General features: G+C 43.5%; 1 protein-coding gene across 1 annotated transcript in view; it reads right to left on the reverse strand.

Annotated features, from left to right (window-relative positions):
- The window catches only part of TEC (tec protein tyrosine kinase), a 136483-nt gene that overhangs the window by 15575 nt on the left and 94658 nt on the right, over positions 1–26250 (reverse strand). The window contains exons 3-11 of the mRNA XM_004706275.2: positions 23952–24056; positions 16524–16605; positions 14836–14964; positions 12105–12145; positions 9783–9958; positions 8659–8724; positions 5509–5563; positions 1680–1759; positions 132–265 (exon numbers count right to left, since the gene is read on the reverse strand). Of these exons, the coding sequence (XP_004706332.1) occupies positions 132–265; positions 1680–1759; positions 5509–5563; positions 8659–8724; positions 9783–9958; positions 12105–12145; positions 14836–14964; positions 16524–16605; positions 23952–24056 (868 nt within the window). The remainder of the gene's footprint in view (positions 1–131; positions 266–1679; positions 1760–5508; positions 5564–8658; positions 8725–9782; positions 9959–12104; positions 12146–14835; positions 14965–16523; positions 16606–23951; positions 24057–26250) is intronic.

The raw sequence follows: 26250 nt of genomic DNA on the forward strand, positions 1-26250 counted from the left end.
TTTTTAATGTTATCTCTACTTGTGTTCAATAAGATGTTTTTGTTTACTTTTTAAATGCCATGAATTTATCAGGGACCTGATCAACCATTTCAAAACTGTTTTAAATTAGAAGTCGATTTTTAACAGCTTACCTGCTGCATTGTGCTTATGATATTCAATAATTTCAGGAATTGAACTGAAAGCGTGCTTCTCTGCGAGGTAATACTTCTTTGGCAATGTTGTTGTTTCCTTTATATGATAATGCCTGAAACCTGAGGACCCTTCTCTGTAACAAGAAATAAAATGTGTCAACTAAATTGGAATCATGCAACGTGGTTCTTAAGAGGTTTCCCCCCAAAAGCACATTTCCTTCCTGGTATAAATTCTCCTGGGCCCCGTGCTCTTCTATACTTTGCTTTCCACCTGAGCAGGAGGAACGTTTTCATGCATTGTTCACCAGCAACAGACTTGGCTGGTGAAAGAGAAGATTAGCAGCCCCAGCATCAGGTGAGCACTTCAAAAGAGAGATTAGCTTTTTATTCCCCTCTGGTAAATGTGGACACATCTCCTTACTCCACTAAAAGTGAATAAATTAAACAAGCAAAGGTGAAAATTCCATGATCATGATCTCTCTAGAAGATACACCTTTTCCTATTATCTCTTGCTAAATCACCACTTCAGAATAACCCCCATTGCTCCCAGGGACAAAGCTTACGTTCCTTCTGGTGACCACAACCTGGTCTCTCGCCTCCCTTTACTCGGCCCTGCCCACAGCACCGAATACACTTGTTTCAGTTCCCCACACTCAGGACATCCCTGCACCTGGGGGCTCTTGCACCCTGAGGAGTGCAGTTTCTAGCAACAGAAACTCTCCCGACCCTCCAGTCAGCTTTCAGTTTGGATGCTTCCTAGGAAACCTTTCAGGACTAACTCAGATATAGCTGGGCGCAGATCACTAAGGCTGCCTACTTGCTTATCCGTAGCCACTAAGCTATTTGAGGGCAGGTCTGGGTCTACGATGCTCACTGTGCTATCTTCCCCAATCCTCACTGCCATCAAAGTGCTTCTGACATGTAGTCCACCCTATAGGATGGAGCAGAACAAGCCCTGTAGGTTTCTGAGACTGTAACACTTTACAGAAAGCCTCATTTTTCTCCCACAGAGCAGCTGGTAGTTTCGAACTACTGACCTTGCAGTTAGCAACCTAATGCATAAACTACTACGCTAGCAAGTCTCAAGTGTTTAGCATATACCCACAGGCATGGAGTCAAATTCAATTCGTGGTGCTCCTACATAGGGTCCCTGAGTCTGTGAATCTTTACAGGAGCCAACAGTATCACCTTTTCGTGTGGAGCAGCTGGTGGGTTTGAGCACTGAGCTTAAGGCTAGTATCCCACTGCCTCACCCATAGCATCACCAGAGCACTCAGCATAGTGCATAATCACTACATAGTGACTCTTACTGAAGATTCTAGTCATTCTCAGTGACATACGTACACACACACACACACACACGTTGTGGGTAAAATACTGAAAACACAGATATCAAAAAATAGGATAGGCTTTAGAAATCAAAGTCGGATTTCCTTTTAAAGGCTGAAATGTAGCACCATTTTTTTTTTGCAAAGTATGAAACTAAACAAACTCCATTGGAAGTCCATACAATAATTTGAAATTAAAAAACAGAACAGGTCTACTTACCCTCCAAATTTTGTATAAAGAGAGACTGTATACAAGCCTGGCTGACTGGAGTCTCTTACCATGAAACCACCTTCTTTGTCCTAAAATTCAAAGGGATCATTTTTGAAATTTCAGTGAAAAATATTAAAACCTAGAAGAAAAATCCCAGAACCCGATCTTAGGATCTTAAGATTAGTCTCCTTGGCTGGAAGATCTGCTTTAGAGTGGCATGTTTTACCAACAGGGCTCATGGACTCTCCAATGTGTTTGAACTTCCTACCAGTCTTCACATTAATTGGCCATGGAATTCATTAAAAATAAATACACACACTCACAATTCCCAACAACCACAAACTACCATGCCACACACTGCTGTGACATATTCCAGCAAGATAATTTCTAAGGATGTCCCCACCATACCAACAGACAGGATTCTCACAATTCCTCTAGGTCCTAAATGTGTGGAAAAACAGTTATAAAAATGATATTTCTTAGTGACCGGGTTTCATTTTATATACTTCTCAGTTCTAAGCTTTGAGACTTGACTCGGTATCATTTTCATCCTCATCGTATTTTTCTTGCAAATGTCTCGGTGTTTTTTTATGAGAACCTAATTGAAAATTCTGAATCCCCTTGGTAGGCACCGTCTAGTTTCACTCTTCATAGCAGAATTGCTGAAGACACAGGGCGCTCATGCAGAAAAAAATCAAAGGCAGGAACGACACTAGATGCCTGGAGGATAAATACCTCTGAAGTTTCAAACTGCAGATCAAGAAATAAAAGTCACAAGCCTCAACTACTTCTCCACTCAAAACAAGACAGTCTGTTGCATTAAAATTTACATAGGATGAAAAGTATAATTTATCATTGGAAAAGAAAACACATTTTATTCTTAGCCACGCATGGAATTATGTAAGGCCCCACCAAAGCATCTGTAAGAACAATTAGGGACACTAACTACTTTATTAGTTATGTAAACAAAAAACCCAAATTCACTGACATTGAGTAGACTCTCACTCTTAGCAGCCCTAAAGGAGAGAACAACATTGCCAATGTGGGTTTCCCTGTCTGTAACTCTGGACAGAAGTAGAAAGCCTCGTCTTTCTTCCACGGAGCATCTGGTGGATTCGAACTGTTGGCCTTGTTTCCAGCAGCCCAGTCCGTAACCCACCATGCCACCAGTACAAAAGAATAACAATCACCGATTTAGTGAAAAGCGTAACGTTTGCTGTTGTTGAATTGATGTTGACTTCTGGGGACCCCAGGTATTACAGGTGTTACACTGTAGAACTGCACCACAGTGTTGTCTTGGCTGTAATTTTTTTATCATTATTCAAAGATCATTTTATTGGAGGCTCTTACAGCTCTTATAACAATCCATACATCAATTGTATCAAGCATACTTATCCATATGTTGCCATTATCATTTTCTAAACACTTTCTTTCTATTTGTTGGTGGGAATTTTGTATGAAAGTAGATTGTAGGTCTTTCTTCCACAAAGCCTCTGAGGGGGTTGGAAGTGCCAGCCTTTCAGAGTATGGTCGTGTGCAAAATCTATTGGTACCCCTGAAAAACTCCAAAACAAGCAAAGGCTCACTGCCGTCAAATCTATGCCAACTCGCAGCGCCCCCGCAGGCCAGGCTAGAACTGCCTCTGTGTATTTCCGATCCTGTAATTCTTCACTGCAGTAGAAAGCCCCGTCTTTCTCCAGAGGAGCTGTTGGTAGTTTTGAACTGCTGACCTTATGGTTTGCAACCTAACTCATCACCACACCAGTATAGCTCATTTTGTACTACCTAGGCCCCTTTAAAAGGATGACATTATTGATTGAGAATGTATTCTATTTTAATAGGCTCATGCATTTAATCATCAAAATGAGGTAGGTTCTCGTGTTAGCTCCACCTTACATCACAGATAATGTGAATAAGGGACACAGAAAGGTAACATAACTTGCCCCACATCACACAGAGGCAGTGCCTCCTTGGAAATGCCATTGAAGAGGCCCAGAGCCTGGGGAGGATCAGGCCTACTTACATGTAATTTGAATCAAGCAAATTCACCCTGTTCTGTACTTTCTTTGGGGCACTCGGGTGTAGCAAGCTATCTGCCGAGCTGCTTATGGCAAGGTCTGCTGTTAGGAACCACCAGCCACTCTTTGGGAGAAAGACAAATGAGGCTTTCTACTCCTGTAAAGAGCTGCAACCTTGGAAACTGTGGTAGTTACATAATCTGAGGATTCAGAGTGAGGGGGTGGAGTGTAGCCTGTCAATCAAGTAGTAGCTTGATGACCTCATTTGGAGGCGCTATGGAGATAAATAGCTCACTGGAGGCAGGACACATGCAAGACATCCCTGTGGAGAAGACATATGGAGAGAGGCTGATGGGGCCAGACCTCTGGAGCCAGAGAAGCCAAGTGGAGAGCCCTGCCAGTGTCGAGATGCTTACAATGCCACTGGATCCACAAGACTTCCCACACACCGGCCTGCCATCTTCCTGCATTTGGTGTCAATGCATGTGTTTCATGAATCTGAAGAGGACTTCATAGACTGTTATTGGACATATGGGCTAATATCAGACTTATGGACTTGATCTGGACTGGGCTGGGATGTTTTCTCAATATTCAACTGCTCTTGTATATAAAGCTCTTTCTTATACACATATGAGTGTCCATGAATTTGTTTCTCTAGTCTACCCAGACTAACACACAAACCCACAAGAGCAGTTCAACCCTGTCCGATAGGGTTCTTACGGGTCAGAATGAACTTGATGGTAATGAGTTGTTTTGGTTTTTTGTTGTTGTCTTACTTTCTGCACATAAACTACAGAAAACAGCAGCTAACAAAATCTCTACTGGTGGCAAAAAGCAGGAGATAAATTAGAAAGCAAGGCTTTAAAGATTGGGAACTATACCATTAGTAAGTAGCATAACTAGACTGTAAATGAAAAGGCTGTTTTTGATCCTACTGCCTTCTCTTGCAGACACGGAAGCTCACCCAGAAAGGCTGAGGTGGGCTCTCTCAGCAGCCCACTGCCACTCTCTCCCTGCTGCGCCATCGCTTGTTGCTTCTCTCCTTTTGAAGTGTAAGGTGGTCAACACTCTGATTTCTTAAGGCAGCTTAATATCACACTGAAACCCCTTTTGGTAAGAGATAGATTTCAGCTAATGTCAAGCTACAGGATTTGAAACCGAAAGACACCATAAAGAGACACCTAACGTCGTCCAGAGAAAGGACATCTCTGTGTCTGCTATGATACTGATGAAGCATGAAAACCGGACAAACACTATCCGGGCCTCCTCTAGGAAACATCCCAAACAGGCAAAGGCATAGAGTTCAAAGTTTATTAGTGGTTACTGTAGGGGGTGGGACAGTGGAATGGGGAAATATTGCTTACAGGCTACTCAGTCTCTGATAAAGGCAGTGAAAAGGTTTGGAAACACATAATGGTGATGCTTGTACAACAGGGGGAAGGTAAATTTTGCTACTAAATTGCGTGTGTCAAGCTGGTTGGAGTGACAAATGCTTTGTTATACACATTTTACCAAAGTAATAATAATACTAGAGCGTCGTGCAGAAAGGGGAAACACTTCTAACGATTAAAATCAAAGAAGCAAATGATAACTCATTAGCAGAGAGAATAGAGGAAAAAAAGTCACCCAGGATATAAAGCATACCTGTGTCCACATCTAATTCATTAAATGAATGAATAAAAGCAAAATTCAACGTTACTGACGGTCTGGTGACTTCTCTGTTTAGGCGTTGAGCACACAGAGGACAGAAGCACTCCCGAGGGAGCTGGGGAGGGACCGTGGGTGCAGACCACACCCAGGGGACACGCAGGAGCACTTACTTCATTTCGCAGGAGCTGCTCGGCCTTGCTTCTGTTCGTGTTCCTGCAGTACCACCTGCACAGAAAAGCTACACTGAAGGCTTTGGGCGTTCCCACCATGGCTTTCATTCTCTTCAGGAGGAGCAAAGCCATATTCCTCAGCAGTAGCACATACAAACAAGCAAGCGTCACTTGCAATGTCAATAACAAATGACTAGAAACATTTCAATGAGTTTAATTCGAGACCTTTTGCCTACTCATATTTTACATACATACATTTCTCCTCCATTTTTATTAAAGTGGGATCAAACTACACTTGCTATATCCTCATCTGAAATTTTCATAGACCAGGAGATAATGGACATCTTTGCAAATCAATATGGTTCTCTCTATAAAATTGTGTAGCTGTGTCATGATGTCCTTAGGCCATTCTTCATTGCTCTACAGAAAGATCAGTTCTACCATTTTCACTACTATAATTACAGCAAAAAAGAATGTTATTCCTCGGACTCAAACCTGCAGACAATGTCATTTTCCAATATTGCCTTTAATTCAGATTGAATCTTAACCCTCCCCTCCATCCCACCAGGGGTGGGAAATTCACACATCCTTAGGGACCACACTGGTTTAATAACCTTTGAAGGCTCAGGGCCTATGGCCAACGTGAAGAGTCCCTGGCCCATTAAAAATTCATCTCAAAAAGGTGAAACAAAATAAGAGTTCAAAGCTGAAGGCCAAACACAGCGGTCTGGGTGTCTTTCCATGGCTGTTGGCCAATTCATGGGGCTGTGCTAGTGGAAGCCTGCTCTGGACAGAGGCACGGGCCTTCCCACCTGAAGCCCACCCTCAGTACAGCTCAGGAGACTCACAGAGTAGGAAGGGAGTCCCTGAGAAGACAGACAGTTTCCAAATTGAGATCGATCCCCCAAACTCCTGGCAATGGATCCTAAACCTTGTTCTCTAAAAATCTGCCATTGAATTTCTGGGCATCATAAGAGAAGTTTAGATGAGAAGTGTCTTCTTCTTCCTTCCAATTCTGTCTGCAAATGATCACTTAGTGCTCAGTCAGCCTGCCTTAACATCAAGCCCCCGTTTTCACCTCTTAGCATCTGCCCTAACGATGGATATTGTGATATTTTCCCAAGATGCCTTTAGGAACAAAAGGACTGATTTACCTATTGTTCAAATGATCAGTGCTGTGACTTTGAGCCCATCAGTCCTTCTCTAGACCGTAAGGGGCACTCGTGTGACAAACAGTGGCATAGACAGAGGAAGAGACTGGGTTGGCGTTCTCTCTTGATGAAATGAGTAAAGCATCAAGAAAGTGACTTTCTCCGAATGACCACAAAAGAGTGTTTGGCAAACATGCACCTTGCATTAAAGCCACCCAGCCACTCACTGCTAGTGGGCAGGGACCACTAAACTCTTCGGGGAAAGCAATTAGGCAGCATGTGGCAGCTCATTAAAAGAGAGCAAAACCCCCAAACGCTGCAATCAAGTCTACTCTGAACCATGGTCATCCCATCAAGGTCGGTGTAAAACAATGCTCCAGAGCATAGTTTTCAATGATTTTTTTTATTAAATAAGGCATTTCTTCTATGGTGCCTCTAGGTAGACTTGAATCTCAGCCCTTCTGAGGACCAGCTGAGAGCATTGACTATTTGCTCCATGCAGCAACCTCGGATCCTTTCATACATAGATCAAAAAAGATCATACTTAGCCTTTACCCTAATACTTAGGTTTTAGAGATCTATCATAAGCAGATAACCAGAAAGAGGTTCTGCTTGTCATTTTTATATAATACGATCCCTAAAACAACCTAGTGCAAGCCCACCACTGAGCACTCAGGTATATATTCATGTATCCATAATAATAATATATTTCTATTATATTCAGAAAAAAACAATAAACATGTTTGGGTTTTGTTTTGTTTTGTTTTTTAAGAGGTTAGGAAAGATTTTATTGAGGCAGGGAAAGAACTCCTGGGAGGGAAGGGAGAGCGGAGAAAGGGACCGAGGTGCAAGCCCCGGGCGGTCCCGAGACCCAATGAGTTAGGTCTGGGGACTCGCATGAGTTTGTTTTTTTAAGGCCACTCTAGAAACTCTATTCCTGTTTCTTGAGTAAATGAGCCCATTCCTACCGAGGTGATTCCAGTTCCTGGTGACGCTAGAGGACAGAGGGGACTTGCCCACAGATGTCCATGGTTGAACATCTTTATGTCTCGAAGCAGATAGGTCCAACTGTCTCCTGTGGGTTTGAACCTTCAAACTTTTGGTTAGCAGCAAAACCCTGAACCACTGCCTCTGCCGCTGCCCCCCTTACTCCGCCCCAAGGACCCCCGTAGAAGAAACACATTCTCTTGTTTCTTAAGTCACATAAGCTGTGAATGTTAGCTTCTTCTCTGTGGTCACTGCTTAAAGCCCATTCCGTGGTATCTGCATTCACATATAGCACCTCCAGGTAAGGTGTGCTATAGGAGATCAGTCTCACAAGGCCTTGTACTGCACCAGGATATGTTGGCAATACCTTTTGTAAAAATCATTTTATGGGGGCTCGTACAACTCTTATCACAATCCATCCACTGTGTCAAGCACATTTGCACATTTGTTGCCATCATCATTTTCAAAACATTTTCTTTCTACTTCAGCCATTAGTATCAGCTTCTCATTTTCCCCCTCTGTCCTTCACCCTCCCTCCCTCCCTTGATAATTTATAAAAATAAAAAAAAATTCGTGTCTTACACTGACTGATGTTTCCCTTCACCCACTTTTCTGTTCTCCATCCTGGGAGGGGGTTATAGTTAGATCATTGTGATCGATCCCCCTTTCTCCCTCCACCTTACCATTCCCCTCCTGGTATGGCTACTCTCAAAATTGGTTCTTGAGGGGTTTATCTGTCCTGGGTTCCCTGTGTTTTGAGCTCTTATCTGTACCCGTGTACATGCTCTGGTCTAGCCGGATTTGTAAGGTAGAATTGGGATCATGATAGTGGGGGGAGGAAGCATTAAAGACTAGAAGAAATTGTATGTTTCCTCGTTGCTATGCTGCACCCTGACTGGCTCTTCTCCTCCCCGCAACCCTTCTGTAAGGGGATGTCCAACAATGAGAAATATCTACTGATCCTCAAACTGCCTTATGGAGTTAGGAAAATGAAGAAAGAGCATCTACTCACTCATATTGGTCTAAGTTGCTGGCCTTCTTCGGTGTCACGTAGTTACTGGGGATATAGCCTTCGCTCCTAGAAGGAAGACAGACTGCAGATAAACTCTGCCACGGCTTCCTGAGGGCTTTTTAAGACGAACAAAGATGATTCCCTTCCTGAGTAACTGAAGCATCATTTCCCCTAAAGGTCATGTCTGTACGAGAGCAGACTCCCAGCAACAGAGAGTTGGCACTGGGGGTGGGGTGAGGCACTGGGCGTTGGGGTAAGAGCTCAGAACCAACCCGAGTTTGGATTTCAGGAGTAAGCACGGGAAGCTGGTTTCTTAATAAAGCGTAAAAGAGGCTTAGGTCTGTTTACGCACATATTTAACCAGAAAGAGGTTGAAAGGACTCACTGTTTCCTTTACATCTTAAATTATCTTCTCTTTTCCTTTCTATCTAGTATATAAATCAGTGTTTACCAAAGTGGGCACTATCACGTCCTGCAGGTTGTAGAACCATCCAGAGGAGCTGCAAAAGAAGCTTTATCTCGGATGATGGGCAAGACTACAAAAGTTTCTCACCACCAGGGGGCGCCTAGTAATTCTCCCCACCCACCCACCCCCCTGAGAAAAGAAGACAGCAGGTTCAATACACTTGGGAAGGTACGAATGAAGAGTGCTTGCTGTTTAACTCCCTGCGTGTGCGCGTGTCTGTGGTGCGTGGGGTGGCTATGGTGGAACCAATCCCACGGCACCGAGCAGCAACAATGATACTATGTGTCCACTGAGACCTGTGAACACAATGTATATGTTAACAATGATGCTCATGTTATCCTCTGTACCTCACACTCATGTTAGGGAGGGCGGTATACGGTACAACGTCCTCTCAAGTCAAAATAATGAAATAAAAGTTATCACAGACGAGGAAGAGACGCGTGTATTTTAATTTCAGAACAGAGAGGTTTGATTGACTTACATGTGTTAACTGACCATTAATGGATATATGGTGGTACTTCGAAGTCATAATGTGCACTTTTCTTTCCATTCAGCTGATCCAGTGTCATTGCACGACAGCACAGAGTGTGTCCTCGTCTCACTCAAGCTCCACCAACCCACTGTGTGTCACACACACACACACACACAGAATACTTACCCATATTTATCTCTGGCTCTCCACCAATGGACATCATTCTTTTCTAGTATAACATACTCTTGGCCTCTCTCTAATCGGAGGTCATGTGCTTCCGTTGCCTGGAAGTCATACATCGCCACCACGATGTCTTCACTATTCTCTTCTTCTTCAGGAGGAATTGGTGGGGGAGGCCTTCGCTAAAGAAGGAAAATATTGTTTGGAAGTTCAGATGTTTGCTTAAATTGGGCATGGAGCAAAGCCCTCAATGATTCACACTTCACAAAATAAAAGAGAAACCGCACATCAACATGAAGTTACCCCTCTCATGAGCTTGAAGATGATCCTACTGGCTTTTTGATGAACAAAAGTGCTATTAAATAGAACATGCTTTTGCTTCGTGTCAGGGAGTGTTTCAGGAAGAGGAGTGGGCAATATGCGAACAGGGGCCAAGAGGACTATCGGTAGACCCACCATGCAAAAGGTCTGCCAGAAAGACAACTCACTCCAGATCCTTTTATCAGGTCTTGGGGGGAAAGATGAGACTTTCTGCTGCTAGAAAGGTTAGCAGCCTCGGAATCCACAGAGGCAGTTCTACTTGGTCCTACAGGGCTGATGAGAATCAGCATTGACTCAATAGCTATGGGTTTGGAGAATTTTCTTCCCACTCAAAAGAATGTATACTCCTATACTCCTTTGTGCCATTGATGAAGGAGTTCTGGCCATCTGCTAGGATAAGACTGTTAAATACGAGACTGGTGGTTCAATTCCACCTGCTTCTGTGAGGCAGAAAGATGAGGCTGCCTGTGCTGAGAAAGACTGACCACCCCAGAAACCCTACTATGAGTTGGAATGAACTCGATGGCAATGGGTTTGGTCTGGTGTTTTGTACCTACTATGAGCAAGGCACACTGCTTAGTACCTAACACTTCCCCAACCCCCTTATCCATGCTTGCTTGTTTTGGGTTTTTTCCCCAAAACCATTTTATTGGGATTTAACACAGATATCATATTCCATCATTCAATCACCTCAAGCAGTATTGTACAATTGCTACCACAATCAATTTCAAAATATTGGTTTCCTTCCTGAACTCCTTGCCATCAGCTCCCTTTTAGCACTGTCCCTCCACCCCACCCCACCCCCACCCTCACCCTGGACCACCACCACCACTACCGTATCCCTCAGAAAGCCTTATTCTACTTGCTGTTCCTATAGTTTCATCAATCCTGGGTTTCACATACTGAAAAACAGACATACATATAACGAAGAGTCAAGAGGTTGACCCCCAATGACATAACACATCTGAAATAAACCCCAATATGAACAAACAAAAAGAAAAAAAAAACAGAAAATGTTGAAAACCAGATCAAGCCTAACAGGCATCAGAGAGGGGATCAACGGACAAAATTTTAACCATTCAAGTCAGGTTTATAATTTTGATCTCCTATAATCATCTCTCTAATGCACTCTATTTGGTAACCACTTTCTTCCCATCCCTCTGTAATGGACAAAGAGAAATCACTGGAGGCTTATGTCCTGTGTAGATCCTACAAATGTATCTTGGGCTCCCACTGTCATCCATGGCCTTCTACAAACCAGATTCTCACAATTTAGGCTCTGATACCATTCCCTCCTTTGACTTTGAGTTACAATCCTTCGGTGACGGATGTGGGTGTGCTTCTTCCCTGTAGACTTAGTTGACATCTCACTTAGATGGCTCTTTGCTTGGAGATAAGCCTTTAAGACCCCAGATGCTACTTTATCTGATAGTGGGCACCATCTAACTTCTTCACCACACTTTGCCATAGCACCCATACCTTCTGTGTACCCTTCCCGAGGGTGAGTATTGAGCAGGGCCATGATGTAAAACCTAATTGTTCTGAAGTTGGAGCTAGGATTTAATGCGAGCCCAAAATTCATTCCGGGATCTATGTTGTTGTTTTCAATCTGCCTTTGGGTCCCCTAGGATTTTCATTTTGCAGTTCAGAAAACAATCTAAGGAATCCAACGAAGTCCCTCCTATCAGACTCAAGACTGGGTGCCGCCTGGTCTCAAGTGCATGCTCTTCTCCCCACATCTCCCTCCTCCAAGGCACGGAGTCACCGAAGTCATCCTTACGCTTGAAATATTCCTTTAGCACCCACACTTCTTATAGAACTCTTTAAGCCAAAAGACAAGGCCACAGATCAATTAATATCATTTGACACCAAGACCCAATTCAAAAAAGCCACAGCCCATCTACGCTTGATCATAACTGTGATCCTGGGGGAAACCAGCTGTCATAGGAATGAACACAAACGCTCTCAGCAAACCACAAATGCTTCCAGCAGGTCAAGGCCCCTTACCTTCTTTATTTCTGGGGCTGGAGGTAGTGCTTTTCTTATACCTGAAAAGGACAACAATGAAAACCGGATCAAAAATGGAACCTCCGGACCATCCACAGAATGAGATCGTGGTGGCTTGAAGGAGAACTGCAGAGTGGGCCCCGAGACGACACGCCTGCTGCTCCTGCTCTCAGTCGGGGGCTGCTTGCTGATCCCACCCTCCTGGAACAGAACTCGCCCCGCTGGTCTTTATTTCAGAGTCAGCTTGTCTTTCTGCCCTCCTAAATAGACTGGCAATGCCACCAGGATTTGTCATTTTTCTTTGCATTCGCCACCACTGTATATGTCAGACGTTCCACATATCAGGTCGGATCCACAGGAAATAGGAAAAAGGAACAAGAACACACAGGAAGATAAACAAGTTGGGTCAGTCTCATCTCTAGTCTACAGTACTAGAGTTCTGGCGAGCACTTGCACCCAGCTGAAGATATGATTTCCCAGTTAGATGTGGCAGCCATGGGGCCAAATTCACATTAAAAGGCTCTGTGCACAACTGTTGGCATCATTTTCAGATTCCACCTTTAAAAGTTTCCCCTTGGACACCCATGGCCACTTTACTCCCTCGTTGCTATCAGGAAGAGAAAGTTAGAACTGAAGCAGATTCCTACCAGCCCTGGGCCAAACACCACCGAGGGGTTATTACATGAGATTGAAAGACATTTTCTCTAGTTGAAGACACTTTTTTTGTTGTTTTGTATTTTACAGCAAGTTAGGATTTTACACAAATGACTAAGCCTTAAGGGGAAAAAATTTAAGAATATAAATAATAGCCTTAGACACTTGGGCTTTCATTTTAATGTGCTAAAGTAATGTTAGGCCATCAAAGGAAAGTCACATAGCCAGCACTCAGACTTGAGGGCTGGATAGACCAAAAAAGTCATCTGGCCCGGCCTGGTGCACAATGCAGCATCCCTAGAGCACAGCAATTTTACTTGTATCCAGAAGCTTGGTCACGCGGATGTAGTTGACACAGCAAGCATCTTGCATCTTGCATCATGCAAGCAAGAATGAAAAAGTGTGGTATATGTGATAGCTAGACTGTGTGTCAACTTGGCTGGGTTAGTGTTCTCAGTGATTTGGTAGTAATTCCTGAGATATGATATAACACAATGTAATTAACTCCATGATGGGCTCTAGCATCACAGAATCAACTCTGTGAGCAGCGAGGAGATGTGGTGGAATGCAGCCTCCTTGATGAGGTCACAACCTGGATGCAATTGGAAGAAAGGTACCTCAGGGATGTGGTCTGATCCTTTCTTAAGCAGACTCTTTGGGAAAGCTTTACTTCTACTGCAGCTGGATCCTGTATTCTGGTTTGTCAACTTCCTGCCATATTGCATCCTGATCCCGGGAGCCATCAGCGGACTGCTAACCGTGGATTTCACTTTGCATCCACCAGTCTGTGGTCTTCCTGCTTCCTAGCCCATAGTTACACGAGTCAGAAGAAACTTCCACTTAATGGCTGACCCATGGACTTGGACTGGACTGTATTTACCTGAGCCATTTCTTGATATAAATTTATTTCTATACACATATACAGATAAGCATCACTGGTTTTGCTTCTCTTGAGAACCGCTTAACATAGCATATCAATAATTGTTGTTTTTGCTGCTCCCAAATTGACTTCTGACTCATGGAGACCCCAAGCACAACTGGGATCAGATCATTGTGAATTATATGGCTTTCATTGACTGATTTTTGGAAGTAGGTTTTCAGGTCTTTTTTTGTTTTGTTTTCCTTCTAGTCTGTCGTAGTCTGGCAGCTCCACTGAAACCTATCCACATCACAGCAACAGCTAGCCTCCACTGACAGACAAGTAGTGGCTGTGCTCAAGATGCACTGCCCAGGAATTGAACCTGACGTCTCCCACACTTGTTGCTTGCTGAGTCGATCTTACTCACAGCGACCCTATGCACAACAGCAGAAAATCTTGCACCATCCTCACAAGGCCACCACCTTTGAGCCCATAGTTGCAACCACTGTGCCAAATCATATTCTCCTAGATGGAACATGAGGATTCTGCCATGAGCCCGATCCACTAACCCACTAATCATGGGTCTTCTCAGAGCAGCAACAAAGTTGAATCTCTGTGTATACGTAGCTTACACCTAAGTGTGATTTTTACTTCAATGATTTGTAATAGATTTGTGTACTGTTCATCCATACCTGGGTATCATTGTGAACACCTTATTGATCCAAAAGTCTGTGAAGCCAATGCTAAAATCTACTACACCCCATAGGGGTGACAATAACTCCTGCTCAGCTAATAGATGCACCGTGGCTGAGGTTTCTAGCTACACACCTTGGAAAGCTTGCTTGCTGAAGAGGACACAACCATGTCTCACCGTCTCCCTAACCATCAAAGTGAAGACAAGCTGCTGAGGGTGCTGCAGTGGGTTTTGGTGTTCCGTAGATTCAGTTTTAGCAAGCTTAAACGTGGAATTACAAGTTTTCCTGAACAGAACTTTGAATTTTCATGAGGTAGTCCCTTGCTAATGATAGTCTTACAATTTAGTCTCACAAAATACGCCAACTTACACTTACAGTGTGCTAGAATGCATGCAGGCCACACTTAATCAAAATAAAATCGTTTATACACAATTTTCTAACTGCTTGACAAAGTAATCATGCATCTTTCTCGCCATATGGACAGAACATACATTCATAATTATAGACGAAAACAAATACTTACTGCTCTCAAAAAGATTGTATTTTTCACATCCAGGTGCTAGTTTTTCCGTTTGTCTGCAACACTGATAACTTCCATCGGCCCAAAATTTAGGGTGATATTTAATCATAATGTTGTTGTTGTTCTTTATTTCTGTAATTCACAGATCCAGTCATCGTTAATGGGACAAAGAAGGTGACAGGATATTTTCTTTTCTTTTTTTTCTTCAGTTTTTGGTTTTCTTTTTTTTTAAGGGCTCATACAACACTTACCACAGTTCATACACACATCAATTGTGTACAGCACATTTGCACAGTCATTGCCCTCATCATTCTCAAAACATTTGCTCTCCACTTAAGCCCCTGGCATTAGGGCCTCATTTTTTCCCCTCCCTCCCTGCTTCCCCCTCCCTCATGAAGCCTTGATAATTTATCAATTATTATTTTGTCATATCTTGCCCTGTCCGACGTCTCCCTTCACCCACTTTTCTGTTGCCCGTCCCCCAGGGAGGACGTCACATGTAGATCCTTGTAATCAGCTCCCCTTTTCCAACCCACCCTCCCACTACCCTCCAAGTATCGCCACTCACACCACTGGTCCTGAAGGGATCATCCACCCTGGATTCCCTGCGTTTCCAGTTCCTATCTGTACCAGTGTACATCCTCTGGTCTAGTCAGACTTGCAAGGTAGAATTCGGATCATGATAGTAGGTGGGGAGGAAGCATTTAGGAACTAGAGGAAAGTTGTATTTTTCATCTTTGCTACTTCGTATCCTGACTGCCTTGTCTCCTCCCCGAAACCCTTCTGTAACGAGATGTCCAGTGGCCTACAAATGGGCTTTGGGTCTCCATTCCGCACTACCCCCCTCATTCACTATGGTAAGATTTTTTGTTCTGATGATGCCTGATACCTGATCCCTTCAGCAACTCGTGATCACACAGACTGGTATGCTTCTTCCATGTGGGCTTTGTTGCTTCTGAGCTAGATGGCCACTTGTTTACCTTCAAGCCTTTAAGACCCCAGATGCTATATCTTTTGATAACCGGACACCATCAGCTTTCTTCGCCACATTTGCTTATGCACCTGCTTTGTCTTCAGCAGGATATTTTCTAAAACAATCCTGACTTATTCCTCAGCTACCACAACAGCTCATGACTGGGCATTCCAAAAAAAATCACCTGGTTCTCACTCACACCCTTTTTTGATGGTGTGTTCTAATTACTAGATGTTAACTGCTACTGGAACATGATGGAAAAACGCAAAAGTCAGCCAACCAGTATCCCTCCCCATCCATAACACGCCTTGTGATGAGGATTGTATAGAACAAATTACCCAATTCAACACTTTCCATACAAGCAAACCACTGACTTCTTGAGTAAATGCCAACTACATGAGCTAGTTCTTTGAAAATACCATATCTTGTTGATACTAAAAGCCCAGCACTGTACCACCTTCAAACATATGGTATCTTACATCAGAGCATCATTTTCTTAGAAACATTTTAAATGCCACTAGGAGGAACTGGTTATTTAAAAGGGAAATTATGGTCAAGGTGATAATATCACTTACAGTAAGTCCTTGGAGATTAATGGATGATAAATACAGTGGGTACCGTTTCCATACTTTAGTTTTAGTCATAGCAATGCTATGTGTGAACATTCTGACCATTCATATTTCACAGATCAAGATTTCACAGTGGTTTTTATTTTTACCTTCTTTTAACTTCTTTACCCACCGGTCCCTGCTTTGTACAGTGGGTGCAAAAATGTAAAGCGTGTTAGCATCATGAACAACCTGGAAAAAAACATGAAGGAGTTAGTGAGACATGGACATAGCGTGTCTATCTAACACAGTGCCCTTCACACCATCCACCCAAACCTACCGCCAGCAAGTCCGTTCTGACTCACAGGGTCGACAGAGGACAGACTCTACGGTACCCCATGCAGAGTTTCTGACACTGTGCAGCTTTATGGAAACAGACTGCTTCAGCTTTCACTTTTCCCTCAATAAAGTGGGTGAGATTGAGCTGCCAAGTGCTTTAGCTCTGTGCCACCAGGGCTCCCTGTTACCTCAGGCACTCAATATCAATTATTACCAAGTGACAGATTAAACATCAATTATATCTATTTCTTACTTTCCACATTCAGTGAGTACACGTATTGCAAAGGCTTATGCTTCCATAGAAGACACTGGCCAGGCTGGTTCCCACATCTCGGGGCTTCTGCTAATCCTTAGATAAACTTGGTGTAATAGGGAAGCTTCTACTCCAGTGTTTTTTCAGAATTATGTATCTGCTAAATGGGCTCCATTTTCAGTATCACATCTCTTGCCGCAATAAATCAGTACAGTGGCTAACCGGTTACACAGAATCTGAAAAAGGGACTCCGGAGAGTGAGCCATTTGAACTGTGGTAAAATTAAGCCTGGGACTTGAACTCCAGGAATTTTCTTCCTTTGGTCTGTCAGTTTGCCCTTAACGGCCAGTTCCGTGAGCCTGTGACTGGTGTGTTTTAAAATGAGCTAATCTCAAAAAGAAAAAAAATCCAAATACAGAATTTTGATAACTAAGACTAGTTTGGCACATGATGCTGCTAACTCGGGCCGCGGCATTTTTATGAGGCATTTCTAGACATGGCGCCGTCGTCAGTGCCATTGAGCTGGTTCTGACTCGTAGAGACCCTGGGTACAGCAGAACAAACCGAGCCCAGGTCCACACCATCCTCTCAGGGGTTCTTCTGCTCGAGCCATCGATGCATGCAGCCCCAGTGTCAGTCCATCTTGTTGAGGACCCTCCTGGTTCTCATGATCCCTCGACATGACGAAGCATGGGGCCCAAAAAGTCTTTCACCATTTGAAATATCCCCTTCAGCGCTTGGATTTCATCATTTCTTATGCCTCCCATTTCATTTCTGATGACTTCCAAGTTTTCTAGATTCATACTTTATACATTCCAAGTTCTGGTTATTAACTGATGTTTGCAACTTTTTCTTCTCATATTGAGTTGTGACCCATCAGCAATGAATCAGCTTTACTCTTCCAGGGTTTACTCCATTTGCATCATCATGATCACCTTGACTTTGAGAAGGCAGCTCTTCCTCAGTTGCATTTTGAGTGCCTTCTGACCTGAGGGGCTCACCTTCTGGCCCCATCTCTGAAGATGTTCTGTTTCTATTCATGGGGTCTACCCTGGGGACATCACCCTTAAGTTCAAATAATAAATCTCAAATGCTGGCACCTTCCGCAGGTTGGCAGGCTGTTGGAAGAGAGATTTGAGGACTGGTATCCTTGTAGGTACTTTTATGTCGTTCCCATGTGCAGGATGAATGAGAGGCGCCACAACTCTCACGAGTTTCCCGCCTGGTGATAAGTCACCCCATCACAGCAGAAGCTGTCAGGGGAGGGGGCTTGGCACTGATGCCAGTTCCAACAAGGAGGAAGTACTCTCCCTTACTAATGCTATTAGCACATCCATACCCTACCTCTTATTTATAGCTTCATTCACACATTCATTTGTCAATGGACATTTAATGGCAGTGTGGTGGAGGAGAGATCAAACAGATGTTATATTTAGGCTCAAATCTTGCAAAGAAGCACAACCTCCTGAGGAATCCCCAGCTGCCAACAGAAATGACTGATCAAAGAAGTGACTCTCTAGGCAGCTGGCTCCTCCTTATTATCTCCATCCCTTCTGTGCAGTGTTGAGTCACCTGGCTAAAAGCAACTTGGCCTTTGGTCTTGAATCCAGAGTGCTGGACCACACCTGAGGCTAATAAGTGGGCGTTGACCAGACCAGGAGGAAACACCCAGGGGCCTGATGCTAAATCATGAGAGGCATGATTTAATTGACCATGGTCACATGGGGAGGCTTGTTAAGTTACTGGAAATCCTAAGGCTCAGATGAGATTCTCAGTTGTTGGCCATGTTCAGAAGAAGGCAGTGCACAGCTCTCTGGGATATGGAAGCACTGGGCTGGAACTCTGCTAGACCTCACCTTATGGATCTCTTCGCTTGGATTCTTTTTGGTTGAAATAAAGATGAAGCCATAAGTATGGTAGACTCTCTGTGAGGGTCTAAGTTTTTTCAGTAGAAGTATGGAATCTACAGAGGCAGTGAGAGACATTCAGGGGCTGACAATGGCCTATTTAGCAGGCTAAAAGATGTTCTTCTAACTTGTGAGCTCTGGCCCGGGTTCCTGGTAGCTCGAAGCAGACAGAGAGTGCTACGTGGGCCCCTGGCAAGGAGGAGGGAGAAGTAAGGTGAGGACTGGATTCATCCCCGTGATGTGAGGATCAGATTCATGCCGATCTTTACCAGGCTTTTAGCAACAAAGGCGAGACTTGGCTACTTTGCCCTTGATTAGGCACCTTCCTAATCAGATGCCATTGCATCAATTCCAATTTCTGGATTTTCGATGGTTGACTTCTTACTTTTTTTTTTATTTTTTAAACATTTTATTAGGGGCTCATACAACTGTTATTGCAATCCATACACACATCAATTGTGTAAAGCGCATTTGTACATCATTCTCAAAACATTTTCTCTCCACTTAAACCCCCGACATTAGGTCCACATTTTTCCCCTCCCTCCCCACTCCCCCCTCCCTCATGAGCCCTTGATAGTTTATAAATTGGTATTTTGTCATATCTTGCCCTGTCCGACGTCCCCCTTTACCCACTTTTCGGTTGTCTGTTGCCCAGGGAGGAGGTCACATATAGTTCCTTGTAATCGGTTCCCTCTTTCCTACCCACTCTCCCTCTACCCTCCCTGTTTCGCCACTCACACCACTGGTCCTGCAGGGCTCGTCCGCCCTGGATTCCCTGTATTTTCAATTCCTATCTGTACCAACGTACATCCTCTGGTCTAGCCAGACTTGCAAGGTCAAATTCGAGTCATGGTAGTGGGAGCGGGGAGGAAACATTTAGGAACTAGAGGAAGGTTGTATTTCTCATCATTGTTACATCGCACCCTGACTGGCTAATCTCCTCCCCGAGATCCCTCTGCAAGGGGATCTCCAGTGGCCTACTAATGGGCTTTGGATCTCCACTCCGCACTCCCCCCATCATTCACTATGGTAAGATTTTTTGTTCTGATGATGCCTTATACCTGATCCCTTCGACACCTCGTGGTTGCATAGGCTGGGGTGCTTCTTCCATGTGGGCTTTGCTGCTTCTGAGCTTGATGGCCGCTTGATTATCTTCAAGCTTTTAAGACCCCAGGCGCTATATCTTTTGATAGCCGGGCACCTCGATGGTTGACTTTTTAGAAGTGGATTGCCAGGACTTTATTTGGGGTCCCTCTGGGGAGACTAGAGCCTCCTAGCTTTTCTGTTAGTAGCTCAGTGCATTTGCACCACCAACATGGTCCTATCTTTTCCTAGTGGTGAGAATATACTTGGAGACAAGCAACCTCCACTTTCTCTTGGTAGCTTTGGAAAAGTTCTTTTATTCCTTTTTCTTTTCTTTTCTTTTCTTTTCTTTTTCACCCTTCCATTCTCTGGCATCTCGACCTAATGCAAACTTGCACTATTTAGATGGTAAAGTAGGATTTATGCTTTTTTGTTTTAATAAAAGAAGGATATTTTTCCCCTTTTCAAAATCTGCTGACTTAATTGCAATTAAGGCTGAAGTCTACCACTTCTCCATTTCTAAGACTGATTTTCATTCATTTCATATTTATTCATCTTGACAGTTAAAAATGTTTCAAGGCTGCAATGCTGTCTGTCATCCCTATTTGTATTATCACTCTTAGCCAATTTAGAGCTTACAACCTGGTTCCCTTGACTCGGACAACCAAATGACTGTTGTTTGCTGCTATCCAGCAGGCTTCCACGGACGCACGGTGCCTTTAGGTATAACGGAACAAAATGTTGCTCAGCTCTCTGCCATCTGCAAGATTGTTTGGTATTTTATCAAGCCCACAGTTGGTTGTGGTTATTGCAACTGCATCAGATAATATTCTCTTGCGACTCATAAGGTCTTCATTGGCCAATTTTAGAAGAAGTAGCTCACCAGGCTTTCCTTCCTAATTTTTCTTAGTCTGGAAGCTCCACTGAACCTGCCCACCATGGGTGGCATACTTTCCAGAATTATAGCAACATGCAAGCTACCTCCATTTCACACAGTACTATCACTGAGACAGCTGGCTTGAATTGGAAAAACAAATCCTCATTCTGAGCCCACAATAATGAGGCTCATATACTCCCCACCCACTGGCTCAAATATCTAACTGTCATCAGAAGTGTGTACGACTGACTCTCTGCTGAACTTCAGATGTAATACAACGCACACACACACACACACAGCAAATTGCATATATACTTAACATATGCAAATTAAAAGAGGATTTAAATATGACTTATTTATAGATCTGGGGATAAGTATATAGTGTTAACAGCAGAAACAGATGTAGTAGTAAAAGCAATAATAACAATAATAGAAACTAATAATTATCTTGTTTTTTCTTATAAGTTTAAGCTAATGATACACCACCTCAGTTAACTGCCACAATAACTCTCTGATGTGAGTGCTATTATTGTTATTGTTTTCCAGCGTCTGAGATGTGCTGAGAGGTAAGTGACTTGTACAAGGCCACAGAGCAGGTCAGTGACAGACTGTGCAGTTTGTACTCAGGTTATCTCTTTAATCGTTTTACTCTATTGTTCTACTGAGAAATGACAGATGTAAAATGAGAAATGAGAAAAGGAAAAGTAAATGTAGTCCTGCTTCCTCCTGTGTTGTTGCCACAATTGTTGCTGTTGGGTTTAGTGCTGTTACTCACAGCACCCTGGTCTACAACAGAACACCAAACTGCCTGGTCCTGGGCCGTCCTCATGCACAAGGTTATGTCTGAACCCATTGGTGCAGTCACAGTGCCAATCCAGCTCACTGAAGGTCTTCTTCTAGCTCGCTGACCCCAACCCATGATGAACTTCTCCAGGGACTGGCCCCTCCCGATCATTTGTTTAAAATAGGCGAGGCAAAGTCTTACTACCCTTACCAGTAAGGAGCATTCTGGCTGTACTTCTTCCAAGAAAGATTTATTTGTTCTTCAACTGTCCGTGGTCCATTTTTCAACAGTCACCAACACTGTAACTCAAGTGCATCAATCCCTCTTCAGTCTTACAAAGTCACTGTCCAGCTTTGACTTGCATATGAGGTGCTGGAAAGTGCCATGGCTTGGTCAGGCCCACCGGAGTCCACCAAGTGACCTTCAGCTTTCTAATACTTTAAAGAAGCCTTTTGCAGATCTTCCAATGGGTAGACCAGGTAGTTGTCTTCCAAATTTCTTGACTTAGTCAAGTGAGCATTTCCAGGGCTGCATTCAGTTGATGAACCATTTCAATGGGATTCCATCAATTCCTGGAGCCTTGGTTTTTGCTTTCAGTACATCTTGGATTCTTCCTCCAATATCATCAGTTCCTGACCCTCTTGAAATGGTTGAATGTCGACCAATTCTTTTCGGTTCAGTGGGTCTGTATATTTCTTCCATCTTCTTTAGATGTTTCCTACGTCATCCAATATTTTGCTCGTAGACTCCTTCACTATCACAACTTTGTGGCTTGAATTTATTCTCCAGCCTTTCCAGCTTGAGAAAGGCCATGCTGTTCTTCCCTTTTGGTTTCTAACTCATCTTTTTCACACTTGACTATGATACTTTGTCTTTGAGAGTAAGCCTCTGAAACCCTCTGTTCGGTCCTTTACACCACTCCTTCCAGCAGCGTTAGCAAGCTTCAGTCTTTGCTGACACTCATTCGGGTCTTTTCCTTCCTTCATTTGTAAAAACAGGAGTCTTTCCCTCTTTGCCATGCATGATGTTCTCAAGGTCATCCCACAGGGCATCTAGTCTTCGATCACTAGCGGCAAGTCACCACACCTTTTCTGGAGGTGGTTTCTAAGTTCAGATAGGGCACACTCAAAGCCATACTTTGGCTCTTGTGGTATTATTTTAATTTTCTTCAGCTTTGACTTGAACTTGCCTATACATTGTCATCATAATGGAAAGTAATCTAAATATGGTTTTAAATTTTGACTATCATCCTAATTCTGAAACCGCTTAGTTTATATTTAATTGATAATTTTCATAGACACAATTTAAAATAGCCCTAAACTTCACTGAGATACCATGTTGTAAAACATCTTTAAATATATATATATATATTTTATATATTTTTCCCCCCTTTCCCCCAGAACATCGTAAGATCACCAAACCAAACTCACCACCGTCAGTCAAGTCGATGCCAATTCACAGCGCCCCTACAGGACAGGGTAGAACTGCCTCTGTGCAATTCTGAGGCTGTAACTCTTTATGGCAGTAGAAAGCCCCGTCTTTCTCACATGGAGTGACTGGTGATTTTGAACTGCCAGCCTTGCAGACCATAGCCATAGGTACAAAGTCAATTTTACTTGACATGTATATTGCTCAACAGAGAGATTGCAAGTCTTCTCAACCAGAGAACTGGAGGTTAGATCCTAAAGAAGGATACTAGTGTGTCTGTTGCCAGCTAGATATTACGGTTCAACAAGGCATGTGTGCACCAAGATGCTAGTCGGGCTGCCATACTGTCTACTTTAAAGCAATGGGTTGTGAGTGTGTGTTCTAGGAAGGCTGCTAACTTACAGTGACTTTGGTCAGCCTCAATTTCTGTGAGCCACAATTCCCTCAGTCCTCACTGAGGAGAGTGTGATATGTACCTGCTCTGGGTGATAGAATCTGTATGAAAGGAAAAAGGAAATAACATGACAGTCCTTTTTGCAAGTCTGAACACTAGTCCACCCATGAGCCTGACGCTATCTTTCTCCTCACACGCAGCCATGTAGACTCATGTCTATTCACACAGCTCACAGCTGCCCTTCTCAGCCTTTCAACTTCACAGAGAAAAGTTCTTCCCACATATTTCAGCCAAACCCCCAACGCCCGGTCTTATCTCTCTGTCACATCTCAGAATAGCAGTACAGTACACTGGGTCTCTGGTTGAGAGACTCAGGACCTATAACAGACCAAGACTTATCCAGCAACCAGCCACTTGTGAAGCACCGATGTGAGAATGCCCAATGAACCGGAATGTCAGCTGCTACGGCACTTCATGGCCATGTGAAGGATCCGAGCCCGGTCTCACACTGTGGCGCAAACATACCAGCTCACCTGAAATGGGTATTTATTTTGGCAGGGAATGACACCATCTTCAATCTTCACTGTTTCCACACACTTGATTTTTGAAACATCAATAAACCCTTTTCTGTATTTTTTCTGTGAAGAGAAAAAAGAAGAAGGCTCATTGCAAACAATTAAAATACAGGCAGAAAAATAGCTATTAAAAGCAATATTTGCTAATAAAATCATTGATCCAAAATATTACAAATTCCTAATGATATATACCACATGGTTTAATTGTTGAACTTGAACAAAACATTACCATGGTAAAAGCTACAATCAAATTATGAGATCATTTAAAACTTGTAATGATGAAATTGTTCTGCCCCACTACCAAAGTTCTAGAACCAGGAGAATGGACTATCTTCGTTTCTGCCCTTTCTACTCAGACATACACCTTTTCCAACATCTTCTATTTCTGATGAGAGTTCCCCAAAACAAAAAATCAGAGACCAAATTGCAGCAAAATTCCACTTACCCAGCCACAACCCCCACCTCCAGCTAACTCTGGTCCCACCCCGACCCCTACTCCCTAGCAGAGAGAGCACACAGAGTCCAGTGGGTGTGAGGTGCGGCAGGCTTCCACAGAAAATCTCCATATTTGATGCTCCAATTTCCCCCCCCCCATATTATTGGCCTATAATAAAAAGAGTTGTGAAATCAACACCACAATCAGTTTAAGAACATTTTCTTCATTCCTGTGCCCAGAATTATTAGCTCCTCATTAACACCACCCCACCCCCACCCCACCCCGCCCACCTATCTTCCCTGCCATAACCCCGAGGAACTGTTAATCTAGTATTAGCTATGCTGGATCTCATATGAAGAAAATCATACCAAAAAAAAAAAAAGACAAGAAAATAAAGCACAGAAACACCTCAATCCAAAAGAAAGTAGAAAATAATAGGAACTAGAACAAATTACAAATTGGTCAGAGAAGAAAAGTACTGATAACATGTTAAAGTTGAACCTAAGTTTACATATCTCCAGTGATCCACTTCCCAATGCACTCAGTCTGAGGCGGGACTGTTCACGTCCCCCGTCAATGTCTGACGGAGTTCAGTGGAGGCTCAATCCGAGCGCAGACTCTGCAAAGGAACGTGGGGCTTTCACAGTCAACCTCAGCCTTCTCAAACCTTTAGCACTGCCCTCCCACATCCTCGCTAACAGATTGGCCTCTTGAAATGAATCGATGGAATATTAAACCCAGAAAATTATCCACACTCTTGAACACAGCAGCCCCACTCCTGGGAATTCATCCCAGGGAAAAAGCATCCAAAAGAATACAATGCGATAGGTGCAAAAAGTAACTGATGTAATGTGGCCATTAAAAATTATATTAGACACCCCATGTAGAAAATATAAAAATGTTCACACAATAATATGAATGGACACATTCTAAACAGAAAGTTGGAGAACCACGGTTACGCTTTCACGTGTTCCTGTGATAAAGAACAGGAGAACAGGCAGTGATGACGAATGCTGTTGGACTTGGGGAGAGCCCAGCTAACTCTGGCCACGTGTCCCTAAGATCACGCCAACTCCTACTCTGAAACTCTCCCTTCAGCCTTTGGGCCTCCCACCCCGTGTCCTGTACAACTGCCCCCCTCCCCCCGCCAACCCAAACCACTTCCACCCCTGCCAAGTGGATTCCAACTCACAGTGACTAGACAGGGCAGAGTAGAACTGTCCCCAAAGGTTTCCAAAGCTGTATTCTTTATGACATGTAGATATGAAAGTTGGACACTGAATAAGGAAGACAGAAGAAGCATGGTTGCATTTGAATTATGGTGCTGGTGCAGAATATTGAAAGTACCGTGGACTGCCAAAAGAACAAACAAATCTGTCTTGGAAGAAGTACAGCCAGAATGCTCTTCAGAGGCCAGGATACAGAGGCTTCCTCTCAAGTACCCTGGAAAAAGCAGTCCCCTGAGAAGAACATCCTGCTTGGTAAAGTGGAGGGGCAGCAAAAAAGAAGACCCTCAACAAGATGCACAGACACCGTGGCTGAAACATAAGAACATTAGTGAGATGACACAGGGCCAGGCAGGGGTCGTTCTGTTGTGCAGAAGGTCACTATGAGTCAGAAATAACTCAATGGCACTTAGCAACAACAAGGATCTTGAGAGCAGCAACTTTCTCCTGCGGACCAACAGCCAACCTTTCCATAGCAGTTGAGTGCTTTAACCATTGCGCTACAAAGATGCTTCTCACTTAGTGCCAGCCAGATATGACTTAGTTCTTTTTTTTTAACCATTAAATCATCTTCTTGGGAGCTCATACAACCATT

Source organism: Echinops telfairi, unplaced genomic scaffold (genome assembly GCF_000313985.2).
Source record: "Echinops telfairi isolate 266 unplaced genomic scaffold, ASM31398v2 ScPeMD7_7468;HRSCAF=8506_0, whole genome shotgun sequence".
Taxonomy (NCBI): Eukaryota; Metazoa; Chordata; class Mammalia; order Afrosoricida; family Tenrecidae; genus Echinops; species Echinops telfairi.